This window comes from Lampris incognitus, chromosome 5, assembly GCF_029633865.1.
Source record: "Lampris incognitus isolate fLamInc1 chromosome 5, fLamInc1.hap2, whole genome shotgun sequence".
NCBI lineage: Eukaryota > Metazoa > Chordata > Actinopteri > Lampriformes > Lampridae > Lampris > Lampris incognitus.
The window spans coordinates 7,328,311-7,339,115 of NC_079215.1; the positions used below are offsets into that span (position 1 = coordinate 7,328,311).

General features: G+C 47.8%; 1 protein-coding gene across 1 annotated transcript in view; it reads right to left on the bottom strand.

Annotated features, from left to right (window-relative positions):
• Window positions 1-10,805, bottom strand: part of LOC130112376 (voltage-dependent T-type calcium channel subunit alpha-1I-like) — a 356,487-nt gene that overhangs the window by 247,200 nt on the left and 98,482 nt on the right. Inside the window, exon 4 of the mRNA XM_056279712.1 lies at window positions 4,086-4,183. Within this exon, the coding sequence (XP_056135687.1) occupies window positions 4,086-4,183 (98 nt within the window). The remainder of the gene's footprint in view (window positions 1-4,085; window positions 4,184-10,805) is intronic.

The following is a 10,805-nucleotide window of genomic DNA, read 5'->3' on the forward strand; positions in this document are numbered from 1 at the left end:
AAGAAGATGGCATTCACCCTACCGGGGACGGCAATATACACAAAAAGTAAGGAAATTTGTCCAAAGGAGTTGAATCAAGTGCAACTGGACTTGGTATATATCCGTGAAGACGTTTCGCCTCTCATCCAAGAGGCTTCCTCAGTTCGTGCCTTTCTGACTAGACCAAGCTAGTCTGACTGGCTGGTGACGAAACTCAGAATTTATCCTCTTGGAGTCGTTGTCAGAGCTATAGATGTCCATGGCTCTTTGTGTCCTGATGTTTACCAACGCCCGTCGCTAACAGAGCCATAGATATGAGTGGCTCTTTTGTGTACCAATGTTTGGCTGCACCCGTCGTTATCAAAGCTATTGATTTGCATTTGCTTAGCAGCGATGGTCGTTGGGAGTGTTAGTTTCGACTTCATTATTCAGTGGTCATGAGAGTCGTTGGAGCCGTTAGTGACCAACTGTTGTTCTTGGAGGCTAGGCTTCTCGAGTCTCCTGGGTAGAGATGAAAGGACGGCATTGTAAGTGGGAGATAGGTGGTGTCGCAGACCTCCTCCTCTGTTGAGGGATGGTTTTTCCAGTTTCGCGTAGATGGCTTCCTTCACCCCTCTTTCAAACCATCTATCTTCTCTGTCCAAAATGTGTACGTTGCTGTCCTCTAAGGAGTGTGTCTTCTCCTTTAGGTGTAGATAGACTGCTGAGTCTATCTAAGGAAATTTGTGTTTGGTAGATTATTTCTTTGTTGTCACAATGCTTCTTGGCAATAAATCTTATACTGTTGGAAAGCCTGTTTATTTCCCTTTTAAATGGCGCCACATGTGTAAGGAACATACATTTGTGGGATGAGAAGCAGAACTGAGTATGTGGGTTGCGCCCATGAAAAATTTGTCAAATCTTCTCTGCCAATGCCAAACAGCTTATTTTGCTGCTGCTATTGACTCTTGTTTTGAGCTTCTGGTACCCCAAGTGCCGACAATCAGGTGCCTGATATAAGATTTGTGGCCAAGAAGCATTGTTACAACAAAGAATTAATCTACAAAACACAAATTTCCTTACTTTTTGTGCTAAGTTTAGATAGCTGTCTAAGTTTAGTTTAACACTAGGGACTTATCATTCAGCAGCTCGCACGTGATTAGAGAGCCTGCTATGGTAAACCTGGTGAGTATGTTGAGTCAACTAGTTTAGTTAATGTGTGCAGTCAGGGATTTTCTTGTAGTATAGATTATCAGACGGACAGCTTGGTCTATAACATTGAGACCGTCTCCCTACCCTGCTGTATTGCTCCCAAGCTCTACTCTCCTAAATGTGTGAATCACAATAATCTAATAATCATTCCTGGCACTGGTGGTGGTGAAACATGTAACGAAGCACCTAATAATCTTCAGAACAAACATCTAATGTGATCAAAAGTGTGACCACAATTTGTCCAAAGCATAGGTCTTCAAAATTGCCAACTAATGGCTTGTAGTTTGAGACAACTTGTAGAACGACACAACTTGCTTGTAGTTCTTGACAACTCCGTGATTTCACAAAGTGTGCCAGCCTAATATAACTTAGTGTTTTGTTTGAGCCCAGCCTCTCAATTGATAAGCACATTAAAGAAATCACCAAGACTGTCTTTTTACACTTATGTAACATAGCTAAAATCCGTTCTTTTCTCTCCATGGCTGACGCAGAGTCTAATACAGGCATTTATTTCATCCAGACTTGATTACTGTAATGTTCTGTTCTCAGGTCTGCCACATGTTAGCGCTTCAGATGGTTCAGAATGCTGCAGATAGAATCCAAACGAAATCTAGGAAATTTGACCATATTACACCAATTCTTGCCTCCCTTCATTGTTTTCCCATTCATGTCAGATCAGACTTCAAGGTGCTTCTGCTGACCTATAAAATCCTAAATGGGCTTGCCCCATCTTACCCGTCTGATCTCCTCAAACCGTACAGTCCATCTCAAGCTCTTCGCTCTCAAAATACAGGGCTCCTGTGTGTACCCCAAAGTTAAAAAGAAGTCAGCTGGTGGCAGCAGGGCCTTTTCCTATCGAGCCCCGTTCTTGTGGAATAACCTGCCTGCTGCCATCCGACAATCAGAGTCTGTTGAGCCCTTTAAATCCAAACTTAAAACTCATCTTTTTGCCTTAACCTACAATTAATAATACTAATAATAATAACAATGGATTACATTTATATAGCGCTTTATCTTGATACCCAAAGCACTTCGCACAGTGAAGGGGAGAAACTCACCTCAACCACCACCAATGTGTAGCACCCACCTGGGTGATGCATGGCAGCTATTTTGCACCAGAACACTCACCACACATCAGCTTGAGGTGGAGGGGGGCGGAATCATTGAGCCAATTACATGGATTGGGAATTTTGCCAGGCCACCGGGGGAACCCTCTACTCTTTGCGATAAGTGCCATGGGATCTTTAACGACCACAGTGAGTCAGGACCTCAGTTTTAACGTCTCATCCAAAAGACGGCATCTCCTACAGCACAGTGTCCCCATCGCTACACCGGGGCATTTGGATTTTCTTTTTTTTTAGTTGGTTAGTTGCGTTTAAATTGAGTACTTCATGAGCTGTATTGCACGATAGGTCAGTTTCTGTCTCAATGAATTCACCAAGCCCTGTCCAGCTGATGAGATTATAGCGTACATATTATTGATTCATGCAACTGCTCTCTTCCGTCTCATATCTTTCTCCCTCTGAATAACGTCTTCTCTTTTCTCTTCTTCTGTGTATGTGAATGGCGTGATGCGAGTCTCCCCTGTGTGCACATGTAGTCTGTCCTCCTTCCAGCTTTCCATGGATGGTGGCCACCACCTGGACGTTGCTTGGCATCCTCCTCATCACATTCTTTATGTATAATTTTGTTATCCTGTTTCAATGTTGTATCCATCTGTCTTTCCGATGGGTGACTAATGTCTTTTCTTGTCTCTTCTCCCGTGTATGCAAATGGTGTGATGCGAGTCTCCCCTGTGTGCAAGTGTAGTCTTTCCTCCAAAATTGTATATGTATTTTGGAGGAAAGTATATCTACTCTTTTTTACAGAGAGTTCTTAACTGTTGATTGCAAATTGGAATGCATGTGTACCTGTTGTACTTTGTTGTTTGCACATCTTGGAGCTCATACCTTTTTTAATTTCACTGCACTCTTGTACTTGTGTGTACGTGACAAATAAAACTCTTGAATCTTGCCAGGTCTACATGGTGATGGTGGTCGCACGGCTCAGGTCCTGGGCTGTTCCCGCTGATCTGGCCACGGCTTGACGTCCTCCTCATCACATTCTTCATACATCTTATAATTCCATTGTAATTCTGTTATCTCGTATTGTGTAAATTGTCAACACAACTTCCATTGCATTTCTGTCCATCTTGCGAGAGAGATCCCTCCTCTGTTGCAATCCCTGAGGTTTCTTCCATTCTTTTCCTCCCTGTTAAAAGTTGTTTTTTTTTTTTTAGGGAGTTGTTCCTTATCCGATGCGAGGGTCCAACGACAGGATGTTGTGTTGCTGTAAAACCCCCTGAGGCAAATTTGTGATTTACAATAAAATTGACTTGACTGGGTCCGCGCCACCCAGTTTTCCCTAAATCTACCTGTATTACTGCTTTGCATGGGCGTGGAGCCCCTCCCCTGTCTTCTACCCCCCCTCATCCACGCCTGTCTTCCTTCAAGCTCATCAGCCCCTGCGGTATAGTACCTACCCTGGATCTTCACCCACTCATGCCAGATCGTTATCCCTGCTTGCCTTGTATGTGTGTGTGTGTGTGATGTTGAATTGTAGGATACATATGTGATATAAAGACAATAGTCGTTGGTATTAAATTGGGAACGGAGCTGGGCCAGAAATCTATCAGGGTACTTACTCAGCAGGGTGGGTATAAGGAGGGTGAGGGGGACTATAACATAAACTTCAAAATTACACCTTATCTCTTCCCTTACAGGAGGCTAGCTAACAAGGTTTGGAAAAGCGCTAAATGCTTGGGTTAAAAAAAACAAACAAGTGATTTCAGAGTTTCACTTTCACTCCCACAGTAAACCTCTTCACCGCAAAGCTCGACCTGAAGGCGTGAGCCGCGACTGTGAGGACAGACTTACTTGGCACTCTGTTGATGGCCTTGAGAGGCCGCAGTACCCTCACTGTCCTGATGGCGGACAAATTGATGTTCTGTAAATCCAGAGAATATTCCACCATCCTGGGAAAACACACACACACAAACACACGAAAAATGTTAACAATGGAGTAGAGCACTACATGTTATACATGTGACAGAGAAGGAAACTCACAGAAAGAAGATATAAAAGACGAGATTTACTTAAGTCCACCCCAGATAGGATCCGGATGTGGGCCACTTCAGGCACTGATGCGGCACTGCTGGCCTTCCTCTGGCCCTGACAAAATGGATGTGAGCCTGAAGTGGCCCACATGTATAATAGCGAATATGGCCCAAATAGGCCAAATCAAATGTGGGCCTTTTTTGGCAAAGATGCGGTGCTCTGGGCAACATGTGGTCTGGATGTGACCCTGAAGTGGCCCGTGTGGTAAATGGTGAATATGGCCCAAATATCACAACACAAATATGGGCCACCTTTGGCAAATACGTGGCACATGCGGCACTGCTATGGCTTGGTTCTGGCCCAGATCTGGCAAACAGGAGCGGACCGCCCAAGTGCCATCATTCCACGCGGTATGTGGGCCGGATGAAAGTGTCGGGTCGGGACGGGTCCGGGCCACAGCAGTTTTGCTATCTAGGATGTGATGAGCACACATTACACTGCTGAACTCCTAACTTCTGTTTATCTAACCCCCCCCTTTCTTTTGTTTTCCCTCTTTAAAACAATTAAAATGGGACTAAAAGGATCCTTCTAGTGAATGGGAGCTTTTTTGTAGAGCCAGTGAAATTCATTACCAGGTCTGACCCGAGTGTGGCCACATTTTTTCATTTGCATTTTCTTTTCGTCTGGATAGAAAGTTGTCTCCTATGCATGGCATTAAACCTTCTACTCAAATCACTTCACAAAAAACATTATTTGGGGCATTTCATTAAGGCAACCGGTTGGAAAAACAGGCATTGCTTCAGTTAATTCACACGTACCAATTACCAGATGCATTCACATTAAAACTTTGTATTTGCATGCACAGCACAGGCCCGTTTTCCAGACAACACGAGAACGTCTCAGAGAGTCCTGACACTCTCAGAGTGATGTCCTTTTACACTGAAATCCATTGGCTGTGCAGGGTTTAGTACAGCCAACCCTTAGCAAATCTGGATTGAAACCAGCTAAATTTGATTTAAGGCTTGGTCTTGAGGAGGACTCGGGTGTTTTCTGTCTCGATCTTGACTTGGAATTGTTGCGCTGACTGTACTGTGTTGTTAACTGTTTGTGTTTTTGGTTTTTTTTTTTTGCCTTGTTTTCTGTTTTTGGTGGCGTTTTCGGAAATTTGGACATGTTTTTATCTTTTGTGTTGCACTGCTGTGGGCTGGGTGAGACGAAATTTTGTTTCTTTTGTGTACTCAAGTACATGATAGAAATTACAATAAATTGTTCTTGACTCGGAATCGATCTCGTTTGGACTCGGGCTTGACTCAGCCTCAACTCCCTTTTAAACTCAGCCTTGACTCGCTCCCCACCAATCCTGGTCTTGGAGTTGGCTAAAAACCTGTAATGGGACATCCAGGTGGCGTGGCGGTTTGTATGCCAACACGGGGAACGCCGGTTCGAATCCCCGTGTTGCCTCCGGCTTGGTCGGGCGTCCCTACAGACACATTTGGCCGTGTCTGCGGGTGGGAAGCCGGATGTGGGTATGTGTCATGTTCGCTGTACTAGCACCTCCTCTGGTCGGTTGGGGCGCCTGTTCAGGGGGGAGGGGGAACTGGAGGCAATAGTATGATTCCCCTCATGTGCTACCTCCCCCTGGGGAAACTCCTCACTATCAGGTGAAAAGAAGCTGGTGACTCCACATGTATCGGAGGCAGCCCAGTATCACGCCAAAGTGTGTAATGCACTTGCCGGTCCAATGTGTCAGTGTCACGGTTCGCCTCGCTCAGGCGTGAAAAGCACACACGTGTATGAAGGTGCAGTGCCAGCAGGGGGCGACGATTAACTCAATACCAGCAACTCCCCACGAGGAGCATACAGCATTTTCCAAAATCCCTCCCCTAACCCTAACACTAAAGCAGATTAGGGTAAACTGCCTTCACCTCTTAATCATCGCCCCCTGCTGGCACTGCACGTTCATGCACACGTGTACTTTTCACACCTGAGCGAGGCAAACCGTGACACTGACATGTTGGACCGGCGGGTGTATTACAGGCTTTGGTTTCAGAGGAGGCATGCGGTAGTCTGCAGCCCTCACCGGATCGGCAGAGGAGGTGGAGCAGCGACCGGGACGGCTCGGATCAGAAGAGTGGGGTAAATTGGCCAAGTACAACTGGGGAGAACATCCAAAAAATACCAACAAACAAAACAAAACAAACCTGTAACAGGCACATACAAGTACAGGAAGAGCAGAACTAAACCTGCCAGCACTTGTTAAATGAAATTAGAGGTCAGGACTGGGGTGGGGTGGGGGGGGGGGTAAAAATCTTGTGTTGAGGCGAGATGTATAGAATAACAGAAAAAAAGAGATATAAGTAAAGAAACAGCAACTTCTCATCTGACCCACTTATGGCAAGTTCACTGCGCGTAAAGGGGGGGAAGGGGAAAGCGAGAAAGACAGCAGGGGATGTAAATGAAAAAGGGAAAGAAGATCGGGGCAGCTCGAGAGGCGGAGGGGGTAGGAGGAAATGGAAGCACGGCGGGATAATTAAGAGAGTGCTGCAACAATGGCAATAAAGTCAGATTAAACGCCAGCCTCAAAGAACGAGAAAGGCAGAGACAGAAGACGGACCCGGGGGTTTTATTAAATCCGGAAAATAATTGCGATACGAGGAGCAGAGAGGGGACCGTGGTAATGCGAGTACCTGGCTGAGGAGAAGAAAGCCGTTCCGGGCCTGTCAGAAGAAAAGAGAGTCGAGCAAGTACGGGAAAGAGAAGTATAAGGAGCCGAGGCAACGACGGCGGGTCAGGTGTTTCACCAGACTCTTGAGATATACGTGCTCGCCATCATAACAAGCTCCACCGACTGAGGAGTCAGAGCCTACCAGGAGAGTTTCGGGTGTTTTGAAGACCCCTCAGCCAATTATTCGCTCTCAACCTTTTGACCCGAGCATCTGTCTGAAGGACTCGGAACCATTTGGATGCCAGCCACCCCCCCCCCCCCCCCAGTACTCCAAAGGGAGTTTCACAGTGAAATATGGGAATTCTACGAGGGCTAAAAGTAAAAAAATATATATGTCCACAAAAGCTACTTGAAGTAATCAGTAAATTTGTTTCTCCGGCGAACAATATCAGCAACCAGAAGGACTTGAAACAACGGCACCAACCATCCCACTGATGACACAACTAACGGCAATAACACTTACACAATTTAGCAAGTTAGCTAGTTTTTTTTATCTTTTTTTTCCTGATTCCCCCCCCCCTTCTTTTTCTCCCCAATTGTATCCAGCCAATTACCCCACTCTTCCAAGCTGTCCCGGTCGCTGCTGATCCAGGGAGGCCTGCAGACTACCACATGCTTCCTCTGATACACGTGGGGGCACCAACCGCTTCTTTACATCTGACAGTGAGGAGTTTCGCCAAGGGGACGTAGCACGTGGAAGGATCACACTACTCCCCCTACTTCCCCCTGGCCCCCGAACAGGTGCACCGGCCCACCAGAGGAGGCGCTAGTGCAGCAACCAGGACACATACACCACATCTGGCTTGCCACCTGCAGACACAGCCGACACGGGGACTCGAACCGGCGATCCCCGTGTCGGTAGGCAACGGAATAGAACGCTACGCTACCCGGACGCCTCCAAGCTAGCTAGCTGTTTGCCCAATGAAAAGGAGGTTTCGATCATTTTGGGTTCTGTTGCAAAACTGGACCCCTTTCGGGCTGGAACGCAGGTTTTGGAAGCCAGAAACCTCAGCAGTTCTTTAAGCTTTGCAACCGGTATCGATCGACAACTCTTTCCAAAACCCCCCTCCTCAGTACACGAATGCCGTTTCTTTGCTCCGACAAGGTCAACATTTTACCGATAGTGCCCTTTAAGGTGTATAAGTTGGAAATCACTAGAGAGGGGAATCACAAAGTTTAAACCGGTGAAATAATCCTCCTTTCACAGAAGATGTCAAAGGTGGAGCCTTTGGTGTGGGGTGCCTCAAATCTCCCACTCAACACGGCTCTAACTCAGAGACTCAAGCCACACGACACTGCCCGTCCTCTCAGCAAGCGTCCTCGCCACCCATCCTGCTTGTCATCATGACCTCGGCGGCGGCAGGGGCCAACGGTTTCACGGGCTCCTGACAGGGAGAACGCAAGCCCACCGTGAAGGTAAGGTGGAAGGAAAAGTCAAGCTGCAGCCCTATCGCCGTCACCGGGGAAAGCTGCTCCCATATTTTGTAGCGATTCAATTTGACAGGGGGGGTTAAACTGAAGAATGGCTGCATCGTTCACTTTTCCTCCTCCCAAAATCATTTGTAGAGGGGAGCCGGACACCAGTAATCAGAAAGGGATCGATAAGAGACGAGCGATACACACAAAAAAAACACACAAAGACTTACCAACCCAAAAATCATGTATTACAAAACCGACCTCAGACCGGCGCTGCTTCACACCCACATCCATTACTGGGGACAGTTTAGCACGGCCGAGTCACCTGACCTACACGTCTTTGGACTGTGGGAGGAAACCGGAGCACCTCGAGGAAACCCACGCAGACACGGGGAGAACAGAGGTCGACCCGGGACGACCCCTGAGGTTGGACTACCCCGGGGCTCGAACCCAGGACCCGCTCGCTGTGGTGTGAGTCCAAAGAGACCGTTTTAACCTCAACACATTTAATGCTCATGCACAGCAGTAGATCTGTAAAGATTTATGGATATTAATGAGACACAGGTTAGCGAGTGGGTAGTTCAGGGTAAAGGTTAGGTAACTGTTAACCCGGCGGGTGTCCAAGTATTTACTAACTACTTACTAAGTACTTACAAAGATCAGACTGAATTGGTAATCTCAACACGTACCCATCCCATGGTGTCATATATTGACGCCTTTGCCAAAACCTCCTATTGGGTGAGAATGGGCGGGGGAGCGTCCGGGTAGCATAGCGGCCTATTCCGTTGCCTACCAACACGGGAATCGCTGGTTCGAATCCCAGTGTTACCTCCGGCTTGGTCGGGCGTCCCTACAGACACAACTGGCCGTGTCTGCAGGTGGGAAGCCGGATGTGGGTATGTGTCCTGGTCGCTGCACTTGCGCCTCCTCTGGTCGATTGGGGTGCCTGTTCGGGGGGGGGGTAGCGTGATCCTCCCATGTGCTACGTCCCCCTGGTGAAACTCCTCACTGTCAGGTGAAGAGAAGCGGCTGGCGACTCCACACGTATCGGAGGAGGCCTGTGGTAGTCTGCAGCCCTCCCCGGATCGGCAGAGGGGGGTGGAGCAGAGACCGGAATGGCTCAGAGGGGTGGGGAGGGGGGCAAAACGAGAGAGAATGGGCTGGGAAGACATATTAACACCTAGTTAATAGGATCAAACTATCGGCTCCTATACAACAGGGCCGGCTAAATGCAGAAAACACATTTCATTGTAGGTGGACAACCGAACGACGACAAAATAAAGTGGCTTTCTTTCTCTCTCTCCAAAACACGAGACAAACTAAACTGTCTCTGGCCCTGAGCCTTGAACACCATCTCAGAATATGTCCTCACAGAGCAATAGAGACAGATCCAGACCAATCTAGATTTAGCGACAGTCAGTCTGGCCGTAAGACGGCGCAGAGCGAGTACACGGCCACCGCACTACAGGCGGGGTTGAGAAAGTGAGGTGAGGGATTGCACTTTCTACTAAAACGCAATCGATTGGCCGGATGAAAACCGAACCATCTATCTCGAACTTCAACGAGCCGAACCGATCCCAGGAAACGGACCGGCAGTACACATGGCCGCACAGCGTGACGGTGGGGATACGGGAGGAGGTTGTCTCGGCAACACTCGCTGCAACGCAAGCGATGTCATTTAACAAGGGGCTAGCCGTTGGATTTATTCCAACATCATTCTAGGTCAAATTTACACACACACACACACACACACACACACACACACACACACACACACACACACACGGTAGAAACGTCATTTTATTTTGTCAAATCTGATTTAAATTATTCTATATTATTTCACTTTAATCATTTATTTTACTCTGTTTCTTTTTTCCCTCCCTTTTTCTCCCCAGTTGTATCCGGCCAATTACCCCACAATTACCCCACAATTACCCCACCCATCCTGCCGATCCGGGGAGGGCTGCAGACTACCACGTGCCTCCTCCCATACATGTGGAGTCGCCAGCCGCTTCTTTTCACCTGACAGTGAGGAGTTTCACCAGGGGGACGTAGCGCAGGGGAGGATCACACTATTCACTCCAGTCCCCCCCCTCCCCGAACAGGCGCCCCGGACCGGCCAGAGGAGGCGCTAGAGCAGCGACCAGGACACATCCCAGATAGGATCCGGATGTGGGCCACTTCAGGCAGTGATGCGGCACTGACGGCCTTCTTCTGGCCCTGACAAAATGGATGTGAGCCTGAAGTGGCCCACATGTATAATAGCAAATATGGCCCAAATATGCCAAATCACATGTGGGCCTTTTTTGGCAAAGATGCGGTGCTCTGGGCAACATGTGATCTGGATGTGACCCTGAAGTGGCCCGTGTGGTAAATGGTGAATATGGCCCAGATATCAC